Genomic DNA, 13,797 nt, shown 5'->3' with positions numbered 1-13,797 from the left:
TTAGACGCAAATAAATTAGTCTTGTGTACATTGATCAATCAGAAGGGGTGCTAATTGGGATTGTTCACTAGCCTATATATTAATAGATATCGCCGTGGGCGCTTATTACATCAAATACGGTAAGTGTTATGCTTGCTTAAAACAGGGCTGTTGGCACTACTACCTGGGTGCGGGTAAGCCCGATGTAAGTATTTTGCATCCTTCTTGATAAATGGATCAATTCAGTTACACTGGCCAGCAAACAAATGCACCTATTTAAAATATTTAAAAAAATTGTCTTGAACAAAATCTAATTTTGAATTAATTTTTTTTTTATTTAAACCATATACATGATAATAATCACAGAAAAAAACACACTGAGTTCGTTACATAATATTGTATTTTCAGCTATTGATATATCAGTAAGAGCGCTACTGATTTTGTGCTTTACATATGTTTATTGTAGTAGTTTAGTGGGTTAATGTTTGATTAATAATTACCAAAAGCAATATGCACCTGCATCAAATGATGATGCAAGTGCATACGAAGATGATGCAATATTGTTTTTATTTTGTAAACAATGCACATAAGGCGTTTCATTTACGCTACACACTCGTGGTGTCAGTGACCTTTCTCGGGGTCGTTCATTCAAGCTCAATAACACCAAGTAAATTTGGAGGCACGAGGGCATCGGTGTCTTCGATTGGATGACTTACGGGGGCTGGGCACTAAACGGAAGTGATGTCACGTATGTAGTGTGACCATGGCCGAGGACGAAGATGCGATAGTTCTTAGTTTTAATGATAGTCTCATCCGACAAGGAGACCTCCGACTGCTAGAAGACCCAGGTTGGCTAAATGACAAGCTCATAGGCTTTTGTTTTGAGTAAGTATTAACCTCAGAGCATTGATAAATCCTGACTTAGAAGCGTAAACATGACGGGCAGTTGGTAGATAATTTTACAACTTCTTTTCTCAATCGTAAACAAACATTCACAGGGGAATAAATCGTCAATATATCGGAATCGTGATGCAGTGACGGTTGTTTATGGAAAGCTATCGTTTTGAAACAAATATGTCGTGTTGATTTGCTATAGCACTGACCGTGACATTCGGTTAAAGGTTACACTATCCACTGTTCGGCTCTGTCGAGTCGAGACATTTGCATATTGCAAACTCAGGGTGTAAAAGAATCACACACGAGTTGTCATGAATAATGTTGCTACGTGTCAGAGACGTCGAAATGTCACCCGTGTGGCACATGCATTACGTTGGCATCATACACGTGCATATTTGAGTAAATGCACTTGTAAAATGAACGTTTACACAGGAAAGTGGGTCACTCTTAGGTCAAGTATCTGGGTCATAGAACACACCATATCAGTTTGGGCAGTTATCAAAATGGGATGCTCAAGTGTGCCACATATCACATAAACTTACAAGAGCATTATAATGTTATCTTGTACATCAATCCTATCTCATCGGATTCGTCCTTATAGTGTTATTTTTGTACATTCACGCCACCTCGTGTTATGTAAACATATCATGATTTATATATAGAGGTTATCACGCGAGTGTGTTTGGGGATGGTAAATATCCTGCATTAGGAAAAAATATTGTATTTAGTGAGCCTTGGCGAGCTAAAGATATTGTGTTTATTCCTAATGTAGGATTTTTACCATCCCCAAACACACAAGCATGATAACCTCTTTATCATATAATGTCATTCTTTAATTCTGTGCTTTAAAATCTCTTTCCCTCTCTCACAAACATTACCGAAACATTGCAAGTTTTCCAGGAATGCGCGCATTAATATTTATTACGTCACAGGGAAGTGATGTGTCAGTCGGACAGTGACAGTGGTCAATATAGTTCCAACTGAAATCTGTTTCTTATACAGTGGTGAAGCAACACATACGCAAAACGACAATTGTCTTTAATTGCCTTTCCCGGCAATAATCGGTCTGTCTGCTTGAGTAACTGCCCTTCGTCAAAGGGAAGCTACTCTAACCCTAGTCTATGAGACGTCACGGACATGTTCAGACGTGTTGTCGGTCTGTCCTGTCATAACGTTAAGAAGTGTAGTCAGATTTACACACAGTGACATAACGAAACAAGGTAACAAGTTAAACATATTTCGGCCAAATCAAACTATTTTAATTTGTGGAAAAGGTTTCAAGCCGCAGAGGTCTACAAACACTGATGTGGCTACTAATCCTGCTTGGCTAGGCCTAGTGCCCTCGCAAAATTGTTTCGAAATTTATATCTCCAAAGTTGCCAAAACTTATAAAATGCCTTAGCTACGTCACAGTTAGACACTGATTTTCAGTATTTTAGACTGTTCTTTTGATAATGATAGCAATTATCCCTGTAGTTTATCCAGATTCCCGATTGTTAATTTTGACTCGATCGCCGAATGACAAGGACTACGCCATGTTTGTTTATAAACCGTGAAAGTAGTCCCCACTTGACCTTTGATATTTGCATCTCTGTCCACATATGACCCCAACGGATGTCGTTTTTATCCGTTGGCTTTATCCTGCCGAGAAACCTACCCATTATATGATAAACATTTTTATCAACTCTATGCACTTGCTTGCATTCACCTGCTGAAGGAACAAGAAGTAGTTCTGAAACGTCATACAAAGAATGAAAGATGTAATGTATTCAGATATATGTCTAAGTTACAAAATGCAAGACATAGCTCCTTTTTCCATTATTCACTTCAGTAGAGTTATAACGTTATAACAGAAATCTACTAGACAGAAATAAGCAAGTTTGGTCTTAGTTTCACAAAAATCAAAGTGATTGGTACAGTCAGCTTTGTACATGGAATATTTCAGGAATAACACGATAAAGTTAACGATAATTTGTGGGTGACCAGTACAGATATGCAAGCTGAAAAGGGGAGATTGGGTAATCACCCAGTGATCATACTGATGTTTGTTGTATATTTCTCATGCATATTTAAAAAATAAACAATAAGGGGGAGTTGTTTATCATACATTATACAATAATACACTGCAGGGAAAATAAACCATGAGTAGGTCAAATCCCCAGAAATGATGTCATGATAGAACAATGTTTTATCATGAAATGAACCATGCCTCGTTCTTCGTTGTTCTTTGCAATTTATCGTGTAGCTATCTTATATTTGTCCATAAGTTAATTGCGTTATAGGGATTTATTGTGTGTATTAATACGCAACTCTGATCCTATCAACTTTAAGATGGCTTTATTTACTACACTCATATTGATTCTTGGATTCTTGCCGTGTCTTGCAACTCTTGATGGAAAACAGTGAATTTACATGCTGCACTTAGTTTGCGATTACGAAGCCATTACTCTGAATAGTCAGGACCTGTTGAAGATCCGGGTTAGAATAGGTCTTCAGCAACCCATGCTTGCCATAAAAGGCAACTATTTTTGTCATAAGAGGCAGCTAACAAGATCGGGTGGTCAGGCTCGCTGACTTGGATGATGCATTTCATCATATCCCAATTGCGTGGATCGATGCTCATGATGTCAATCACTAGGTTGTCTGGTCTAGACTCAATTATTTACAGACCATCATCATATAGCTGGAATATTGCAGAGTGTGGTGTTACACACATTAAAAAAAAAATCAAATCTGAAGATATGGATATCATTAAGGCTTAAGAAAATATAATCATGATAGTCACCAGGTCCCGTATGTATGAATGAGAAATGTTAGAAACCTGTTCAAACAAGTCAACTCCTCATTTTCCTAGTGAATTTATAAGCTTAGAAAATGATGCATGTGTCAAACTAAAATTGCATGAAATAGCATTAGAAATATAAGGAGTGAACAACACATTCAGAAATCATCCCATTTGCTGTCATCAATGATTCATGGGTTTGTTTACACTAGGCTTGTCATTCTCCCGTAAATACATGTGACCGTTTTGAGGTCGCTGTCTTTTTCTGGTTGTAAGATGCTTGGGTGGTCATTCTTGGTGACTTGGTTGATGACATATCATATCCCGTATCCCTACGGTGTTGTCTGGTCCAGGCTCGGACACTTACAGACAGCTGTCATATTGCTAGAATATTGATGAGTGCAACGTTAAACAATACACATGCACACACGCGCACGTGCACGCACTCACTTTTTTTTAACAATGAATTTAGCGCAACATTATGAATGAGTGCAACATTAAACAATACGCACGCACGCACGCACGCACGCACGCACACACACACACACACACACTTTTTTTAACAATGAACTCAGCGAGAGGGAAACCAGAGTGTGGTAGGGTTCATATAACATTCATGCAAAGAGTAGAACTCACTTTAGACTTCTGTGGCTTATACATAATGGAAAGAATGCTCTATACATGTAACAGCCTCCTTTTATTGCTTGACTAGGGGCAGTGAGGTAGCTTATTGGTTAAAGTGTTCGCTCATCGCACAGTTGGCATGGGTACAATGTGTGAAGCCCATTTCTGATGGTCTCCGCCCTAATATAGATGGAATATTGCAATATGTGGCATAAAACTATACTCACTTTTTTATTCCTTCCTAAAATAATCCCCATGCATCAATAAGACTTTATATTCCCATCTGATAAAGGAACGTTGTGTATACAAACCTGTGAGGTATTGACAATGCACTTATCATTCTTATCAAGTGATACCATTCATTGTTGCAGGTACTTTGAAAGAGAACAGTTCAACCATTCTGCTGATCGCCTCTGTTTCATCTCACCATCTTTTACACAGCTACTGAAACTATCCCCAGGTGAGATTGTTGGCACATTAACCTTGTGCCAATACCCACAATGCCTGTAGCGATTCCTAGTTGTCCGGAAGTCCTTCCATCTAAAGCACCACTTTCAAACTTTCATTTAGGCAAGAAAAGTTTTCTTTCGTTATTTCTTGTAATGTTACTTGTAGTTTGTTTACTGTTTAACGCCGCACTCAGCAATATTCCAGCTATAGGATGGCATTCTTTAAGTAATCAAGTCTGGACCACTCAATCCAGTGATTGACTTCATGAGCATCGATCTACGCAAGTCGGATATGATGACATGCATCAACCATGTCTGCGAGCCAGACCAGCCGATCCCCTCAGTCGCCTCTTTTGACAAGCATAGTCGCCTGTTACCGCAAACATGGGTTGCTGAAGACCATTTCTACCCCGAATCTTCAAGAGTTCTTACTAGTAAATTCCAGGGTTATTCAGGGTATTCCCTTGTTATTCAGGGTTTTCCAAAGATATTCAGGGCATTCCCATGTTAATCAGGGTATTCCCATATTATTCAGGATAGTCCCATGTTATTCAGGTTATTCCCATGTTCAGGGCATTCCCAGGTTATTCAGGGTATTCCCAGGTTATTCAGGGTATTCCCATATTATTCAGGGTAGTCCTATGTTATTCAGATTATTCCCATGTTATTCATCGTATTCCCAGGTTAATCAGGGTATTCCCATATTATTCAGGGTAGTCCCATGTTATTCAGGTTATTCCCATGTTCAGGGCATTCCCATGTTATTCAGGGTATTCCCAGGTTATTCAGGGTAATCCCAGGATATTCCCTGTTTATTCAGGGTAATCCCAGGGTATTCCCTGGTTATTCAGGGTAATCTCAGGGTATTCCCTGGTTATTCAGGGTAATCCCAGGGTATTCCCTGGTTATTCAGGGTTATCCCAGGGTATTCCCAGGTTAATCAGGGTATTCCCAGGTTAATCAGGCTATTCCCATGTTATTCAGGGTATTTCCAGGTTACTCAGGGTATTCCCAGGTTACTCAGGGTATTCCCTGGTTATTCAGAGTGCTTAAATTGTGTTCAAGGTTGGGGCTTATTATGCGTATCATTGGCTTCCTATTCCACTTTGCTTAAGAGGAGCCAAGCTTCTGAATACTTCATGTGATGTGAAATAAGACTTTAAGAGGAACTACCATCAGGAAGGGAATTGTTGCTAAAGACACTTGAAAGTTTAGGGCAATGGGGTAGCAAAGTGACTCACGAAGAATCAAGGAAACCAGGCTTTTGGACGACTGCTGCTGTTGATGACCTGGTATTGTTGCTATAATCTGTAGATGGTTCTGACGTGGACATTAAAAGTATTGGCATCCATTTGTGCAGTCTGGCCAGCATACAGTTGTACTGAAGCCTGGTTTCTCTAAATACTTCGTAAGTCTTGGCATGGCACTAATGTCAATACAAGAATGTTGGGTTCACGTATTGGGGTCGCATCTATCAGGGAAACGCAAGTGTATTTTGATTTCTTTTTTAAAAGCATTCAGGACTTTTTACCATGGTCGTTTGTTAAGCTGCATTTTGGTGACCCATACATCCATATTTGTGGCACTCTTTGGCTGTTAACATTAAATGTGGATGCAGGCTAATGTCAAAAACAAGATGCCTCCCAAAAATGCATTGATATTTCAATGGGAAACGTTCATGAAGAATTTTCATGAATTGATGTTTCTTTTGCAGTTCAGTATATAATGAACGCATGTTGTTTTCAGTTGAAGAGCTTGTTGTTTTACTAGAGCCTCTAGGCCTTCCAACCAAACAGTTTGTCTTTCTGGCTGTCAACGACAACAACTCATGTGATCAAGTAGGAGGATCTCACTGGTAAGAGGGCACACCAACACATTCATCTTTCTGCATACAGTATGGGATACAAAGTGGTTTACCCAGTCTGAGGCTAAAAAAATAATAGTCTTGGTTCTCAGGCACAGCCCGCATCATTAAAAAGTCTGCTGCATGTTTCGTTTCTATTTCCATTTTTTTTAAAATATCAAAATCCTAATACTTAAACACAATTCGATCCAATATAGCACACAGTTACTTCCCTTTACATGCGCACTGCATTACTGCACATCGTTTGTTATGGTCATGGCAACAATGTGTATGCCTGTTTATGTAGGGAGGCCCTTTTCTAGGTTGATAGTACACATCTGTTTATTTGGTTACATACCAAAAAATAAAATACCACTGCCCGCCCGCACTATATTTTCATAAGTCATTTCCTGAGAACCAATTCTTTTATAATTTTAAACCTAAGGTCGTGCAGTTTACTGTGCCAGGTTCGGTTCTGATAAGATTAAGATCCTTAGTCTGTCCACAATTGCATCCCTTGACCTTGTCAGGTTGGGTTTTAAACCCAGGGTCCTGATTTAGATCCTTGATCTGTGCACAACTGCAGCCCTTAGCTTTGCCAGACTGGGTTCTAATCCCAGAATGTTCCGGATCAATACTGCTTGTCTGTACACAGTTGCATCCCTTAGATGTGCCAGGATCTTGTTGTGTGTTTGAAAACCCAGACTTTAAGATTTTAAGACCCAACCGTTAAGATTTTGGTTGGCTTGCACCATTGTTGTAGGTTTCACCAAACATCTTGATCTCAGGCACATCTGGTTTTCCTCCAACTTATCATGTATAAAGGCGACACACTATCATAAAACTGAGGTTCTGTTTGAAGCTCTGTTATACCCACTATATTTACTCCTGACGGACCACCTCCATAGTCTAGTGGTAGAGTGTCTGCCCGGAGAGCGGAAGGTCCTGGGTTCAATCCCTGCCGCTTCATACCAAAAGATGTCAAAAGATGGTACTTGTTACCCTGTCAGGCGCTTAGCATAAGGGCTAAAACAAGGACTGGTCGGCTCGGAGTCGGTATACTGTGTCCGAGTGGGGTTTTCATGTTTCATGTTTCATGGTATCTCAGTTTGCCAGCACTATAAATTACTATAGTCCGGACTAGTACAAGCAGCAAACACATGTGCATTTATGTTGCTATATAAGTGCAATAATCTTGGACGCGACGTTAAATCCCATTTCATCTCACCTGACCACTCCTAGCGATGCTTATGTTTACAGAAGGAAGGGAATGTACAATTATCGCTGTTTCAGGAGTCTCCTTGTGTATGTGCGTAGCTCCCAGGAGTTCCGTCATTACGATTCAGCCGGTCACAGTAACGAGGCCATTGCCAAAAAACTGGCCTACAGGCTGCAACCTCATGTGCATGGTGAGTAGTGCAGTGTTCTGTCAACAGATTGAGCAGATGGGGGCAAGGATCGCTTCATCATGAAAATATGGTGCCACACTCTGAGAGATCATGTAAAACTTAGAACCTAATATGATGCTATTGATGCGTAGAATCGCCATTCACAAGTAAAGTTAATGTTTACTTGGCTTCTTTCTGACGGTATAAATTGTAGCAACATGCCTGATTTCATATATTCAGCCTCATCAGCTTTTGTGTGATCATTGCCATTAGCATATCGCTTCATGGTACTTGTTCTTCAATTTCACATGATTCACGCAAAGTTGATGGGTCTTTATATTGGTATCTGAGATAATAATAATAATAATAATAATAATAATAATAGGCTATTTATATTGCCCATATTTCAACAGCCCTTTTTTTGCCAAAATACTGAATCCGCTAGAGGGGGTAGCGCACTTGGGTGCGCACTATTCTCAAGAAAATATGGTAACCTAGTCTCTGCATCAATGTGCACTCAAGAATCATTCTCAGCTCCCTGGGGAGTATACAACCCAAGCTGCCTGTTTGGCGCTAGGTTAACAACCACATTGCCATCTCATCCTACTGGATACCCATTCATTGCTCGGTGAACAGAGGCACGTTTCGAACAAAGTCACTTGCCCAAGGAGATGCCACATGTGGTACATGTGTTACATTATACTCTCTCCCTATCCAGTGAGGTTTTTAAAAAGGCAATGAGAAAGAAGTTATTTTTGTTTTCTCTGTGCTTCTCTGTATGATTGTACTTTGGATGGCACCGTTTGTATGAGTATGGTTAGTGAGTTTGTTGATCCAAGTCTTTATCGGTTTTGGTAAAATATTAAACTTGTTTCAGCTCCTTACGGCAGGATGAAGTTTGTGGAAATGGATTGTCCGCAACAACAGAATGGTATACGTGACATATTTCATCTTTTAGTTACCATGGTAACAACTATCTCATTAGATGAGATCTCTGCTTCAAGATCTGAAAAACTCTCCATAGAAGGTCAAGTCAGGTGAACTTTCTAATCAGCCAATCTGCAACAAATCTTCTAAATTCTCACTACGAGTGAACAGAACTTTCAGAGCAGCATATCTGATTCCTGTATCTCGAAAATGAACATAAATGGCCAGATTCAAATGGAAATAATAAAGGCATTGTATTTATGTTATTATGGATATCTTATACAACCAGCTGATTTTGGATGCCATGGCATCTATGCTCACAAGGCTGGAAATATTTGTGTTTTGTTTTTGAAGAAATCATTTTCAAAACGTGTCATCTGATTGGCTCCAAAATTATTTATTGTGCTGTGAAAAATGGCTGAGGGTTAAACTGACGCAACCTCCAATGGAGTGTTTGTCAGGTCCAGAGGCAGATCCAGAATTTAAAAAAGGGGTCCACTCAGGCCATTTGAAACTTCAGGGGGCTTTCCACCCAAAAACCTACCTTCAAAATCACAAACACTATATGTAACCATTATTGTTTAACTTTAATAACCAAATCAAAATGTTATAGTAGGCAATGCACATACAAAATGTCATCAGATGTAAAAAGACCAGTGAAGATCCGGGGTAGAATAGGTCTTCAGCAACCCATGCTTCCTTAAAAGGCGACTATGCTTGTCGTAAAAGGCGACTAACGGGATCGGGTGGTCAGGCTTGCTGACTTGGATGATGCATGTCATCATATCCCAATTGCGTGGATCGATGTTTGTGATGTCAATCACTGGATTGTCTAGTCCAGACTTGATTATTTACAGACCACCGTCATATACAGTGTAGCTGGAATATTGCTGAGTGCGGCGTTAAACAACAAAGATATAAAAAAGGTGGGGGGTGAACTCCTCAGGATCCACCACTGAGGTCCTCAAGCACACAGGTATTGTGTCGGAGTAAAAGATCTGATACAAATCTTACACAATTCAGTAACACTGCTGCAAATATAAGCATTAAATACTTTTTATCATGTTTATGGATTGTTCATCACTGTAGTTTTAATAATCTGGGCTAGCTTAACACATATTTTGCAAAAGACCATCCATTGTCATAATTGGTTAAATCTGAGCTTCATACAGTATAGTGCCTGTTTGGTGGTCGGCTCGGTCGGGTAGCCTAGTGGTTAAAGCGTTCGCTCGTCACGCCGAACACCCGTGTTCGATTCCCGACATGGGTACAATGTGTGAAGCCCATTTCTGGTGTCCCCCGCCGTGATATTGCTGGAATATTGCTAAAAGCGGTGTAAAACCGTACTCACTCACTCACTGTTTGGTGGTCCTGTTGATATGGGCAGTGTCACACACCAGTATTGCTTTAGCTTAAACTTCATTCCTATTATAAAACACGTCTTTGGAAATAATATTTTCAGTTCATTAATAAGCAGGGATTATCTATTTTGGTCCACACGTATAAAACTGTAACAGAAATTATGATCAAATTAGTCATTGGTATAAGCCACAAAACATATAAGAAACTAAAAAGACTTGAAAACATTTTTACGAATGACATGATTAAGCTTGGACCTTTTAATACAACATAGAATATCAACAGTTCAAATCATGTCTTAATTTCTTTTGCTCTCTTACAGGGTATGACTGTGGAATGTATGTGATCTCAGTGTCCGAACACCTCTGTAAGGAGTTCTGTGAGTTTGCCGGCATCCCACTAGCTGATGCTGTGACTGTCAATTCCATATCCAACAAACGAACAAGCATCAAGGATCTTATTCTTACTCTTGCCAAAGAGCCTGGGAGTTGACCTCACTACACAGAGGCAGGGATCAGTATTTGGGGGCGCCTCAGTGTCGCTGAGGTCAAGCTGTATGACAACGAACAATGACTGACCCTGAAACTGGCCATTTCCAGCAGGAGCTACAGTTGCATTATGGGACAAGGGATTTATGTTTGGAATGTTGAGACAGTTGTTATATTTAATTATAACTGTATATTTTGCAGAAAATGGGCGTAAGTATTATACGGCCAGGCGTTTTATATTTTTCAGATTACGGACCTGCCAACACTAATTTTTGAGAAAATGTAAAAAATAAATCAGATTCACATTTCATTCCCCCCCGCCGATAGCTGCGTAGTCAGTTATTTTATTTGTTATGATCACCTTTAAATCAAAAACATATGAATTTACCGTTGTAAACTAGTAAAGAGATACATAATCGATCTTTGTTGATCTCAAAGCCGAACATAAATAGCCTCCCTTGACAATTGTCTGTGTTGTAAGTGGTAGAAATTTTATTGTTACAAGAGGCTTTAATGTCACAAATGGCGGTCTTTTGAGCACAGAATATGTTCATAAAGTATGCCAGAGGCATTCTGCATTAGAAAATTTTCCCCTCCTCCAACCCTGGACTTTGGGCTGAAAAATCCGTAATCCTAAAAATTAAAAAAGCCTGGCCTACTGTGTGAAGTTTGTACTTAATCATGAGCTGTGTTAGTTGTTAAAAAGACTGAAAAAAGTGGATACATTTTCACAATGTAGCCAATTTCTTGTTTTACTATATACAGCCATGAAAGTACATGTTCAGTATTAATTGCATTTGTTATTAATTTTGAAGAAGAAAAACCATCTATTTTACATCATTTGCAAAAGTAACTGATGATAAGTGAGAGGATTGTGATAAGATCATTTAATGTTTCCGTTTGTAGAACGGCAGGGGAGACATGGAAATACATATCCCGCAAAAATACACATATGTTTCACAAAAAAACGAACTGTATGTAGACATTTCCCATGGCATGTTGTCAATTGTCAGTCCTTCCCTTACCTTCGGTGATATATGGATGATTTGGGGCACATGAGTAATCTGTTGTTGTAAGTACCATAATTTGCTGTACAGGGTTGTCTCCCATGGTTGCCAGGATCTGCTATCTGGGTTTGAGCACCAAGATTAGGCCCAATTATGATCCTTGGTTTGATCATACTCAGGCATGTGGTTTCACCAAAGTGGTAAGGTGAAAAGCTACAAGATTCCTCACTTTAGGATTTTTTCCTGTGTTAAGGGCGTCTATTATTAGTGTCATCTCATTCAAGCCTGATTCAGGCAGTGACAAATGGGTCCAGGGTATGTATGATGATAGAAAGGAGGTATAATACACTGGATCATCGATGATGAGTGAGTCTGTAAGGGCTTGTAACATGTGCTAATGATAGCCTGAACTTCATCTTCAAAATAGGGGCACGGGTGGCCCAGTCGTCTAAGACGCCATGATTCCCTGTGCAGGGTTGCGTCACTTGGGCACGCCAGAAACCTATGATTGTGGGTTCGAATCCGGGTTTGCCCTGATTATGTTTCTAGGTTGTCAGCACCATATCCGTGCTCATGGGTTTCACCGAAGTGGTAAATGTCTGAGACCTGCATCACTCATTCCACATTAAGCTGACAAGCCATGATATAACTGGAATACTGTTAAAAAGCAGCGTGAAACCCAACTCACTCATCTTCAAAATGTGTTCATCATCCAAACACAAAGTATGTTTTTGCTTGTCAGATGTCCCATCAACTATTTGTTTAAGATGTTTCAACATTGATTGCATTTATAATCAGACAATATGTCTGTAGTTGTTTGATGAGGCGCCTGTGCCAAGACTAGGTTTGTTTTTCTTTTCTAGTCATGATGACTGTCGAATTATGCAGCCTCAGTATACTTGATGTGCTTGAGGGTTATATATTTTCTTTGAACTCTTTAATCAGAAAAGTTAAATGTCTTTTTGAGACCATTTTGCCGTGTGCGGCACTCCTAACATGGTAGTCTGTCTCTAATTCATTGAGGGAAGCCTGGTGGGGCCCAGTCGTCTAAGGCTCTGCAATTCACTCTGCAGAGTTGCTTCCCATGGCCAAGCCAGAAACCTATGATTGTGGTTTCAAATCTCGGTGCATCCTGATTATGTTTCTAGGTTTGTCAGCGCCATACCCGTGGTTATGGGTTTCACCAAGTGGTAAAAGTCTGAGACCCTTGTCACTTCGAGCTTCCCTCCCTCTTAAGCTCACACGTTGTGATATAACTGTAAAACTGTTGAAAGTGGCATTAAACCCAATGCGCACTCACTCAATTACCGGTGTGAACTTTTGATTGTGGAAGATCAACATTATTCAAGGACTTAGTACCTGTTCCATACACATCCTATGTATGGACATCATGGCGCTGTGCTTCTGTCTGGATGTGCATGTCTATACAAACCTATAAACAGGATGGTATGACTACAGTGATCTACATTTAAAATGAACATACCTGTTACGAACTGATGGATATAACAAACTGTATTTTTGGTCCTGGCCATTTGCTGTATATTTTCTCATATAAACTTGATGGATATAACGAACATGCTTATAACGAAAAGATGGATATGGCAAACTGATTTTGTAGTCCCGGGTGTACTCCTTCAACGACAATGTTTATGTTTATAATGAACTGTTAATCTCTGAACTGTTCACGTGTCAACAATCAGCCTATCAGAGCATCCATGGCCACAGGTGGTTATTTAAAGTGGCAGTGAGCAATTGAAGGCAGGTGATTAATGGATTAAATACCGACACCTTGTCCTCAATTTACACCCTCAATTAACAATAGTTAAACGGTGATTGGGCTATAGCCTTTGAGCTGGATATTTAAAACAGTTTATCAAGTCACATGATGCGGTCACATGACTTGATCCAAGATGTCTGACAGTTGAAATGCTTATAACGAACTACGGTTATAACGAACTGATACTAGTGGTCCCTTGAGTTGGTTATAACCGTAGTTTACTGTTTATCTTTTATGCATGTTGCTATGTACAGGTACAGACACAATTTAACAATCG

General features: G+C 39.7%; 1 protein-coding gene across 1 annotated transcript; it reads left to right on the top strand.

Moving 5' to 3' along the window:
* The first annotated feature begins 643 nt into the window (after window positions 1–643).
* On the top strand, window positions 644–11,373 carry LOC124145868 (sentrin-specific protease 8-like). The gene is made up of 6 exons (XM_046515821.2): window positions 644–864; window positions 4,654–4,742; window positions 6,478–6,586; window positions 7,868–7,983; window positions 8,840–8,893; window positions 10,571–11,373. Exons 1-6 carry the CDS (start codon window positions 743–745, stop codon window positions 10,738–10,740), a joined length of 660 nt encoding a protein of 219 aa, XP_046371777.2. The 5' UTR covers window positions 644–742; the 3' UTR covers window positions 10,741–11,373.
* The last annotated feature ends 2,424 nt before the right edge of the window (window positions 11,374–13,797 follow it).

The sequence above is a fragment of the Haliotis rufescens genome, unplaced genomic scaffold, assembly GCF_023055435.1.
Source record: "Haliotis rufescens isolate VD_foot unplaced genomic scaffold, xgHalRufe1.0.p SCAF_45, whole genome shotgun sequence".
Classification (NCBI taxonomy): domain Eukaryota; kingdom Metazoa; phylum Mollusca; class Gastropoda; order Lepetellida; family Haliotidae; genus Haliotis; species Haliotis rufescens.
This window is presented reverse-complemented; position numbering and strand designations above follow the sequence as displayed.

What these genes read in the sequence shown, in the direction of transcription:
- LOC124145868 (XM_046515821.2), top strand. Translation starts at nt 743, where the DNA reads ATGGCCGAGGACGAAGATGCGATAGTTCTTAGTTTTAATGATAGTCTC. An exon ending in GCTGCAACCTCATGTGCATG is followed by an intron (nt 7,984 to 8,839) that starts GTGAGTAGTGCA and finishes AACTTGTTTCAG; the next exon opens with CTCCTTACGGCAGGATGAAG. An exon ending in TTGTCCGCAACAACAGAATG is followed by an intron (nt 8,894 to 10,570) that starts GTATACGTGACA and finishes GCTCTCTTACAG; the next exon opens with GGTATGACTGTGGAATGTAT.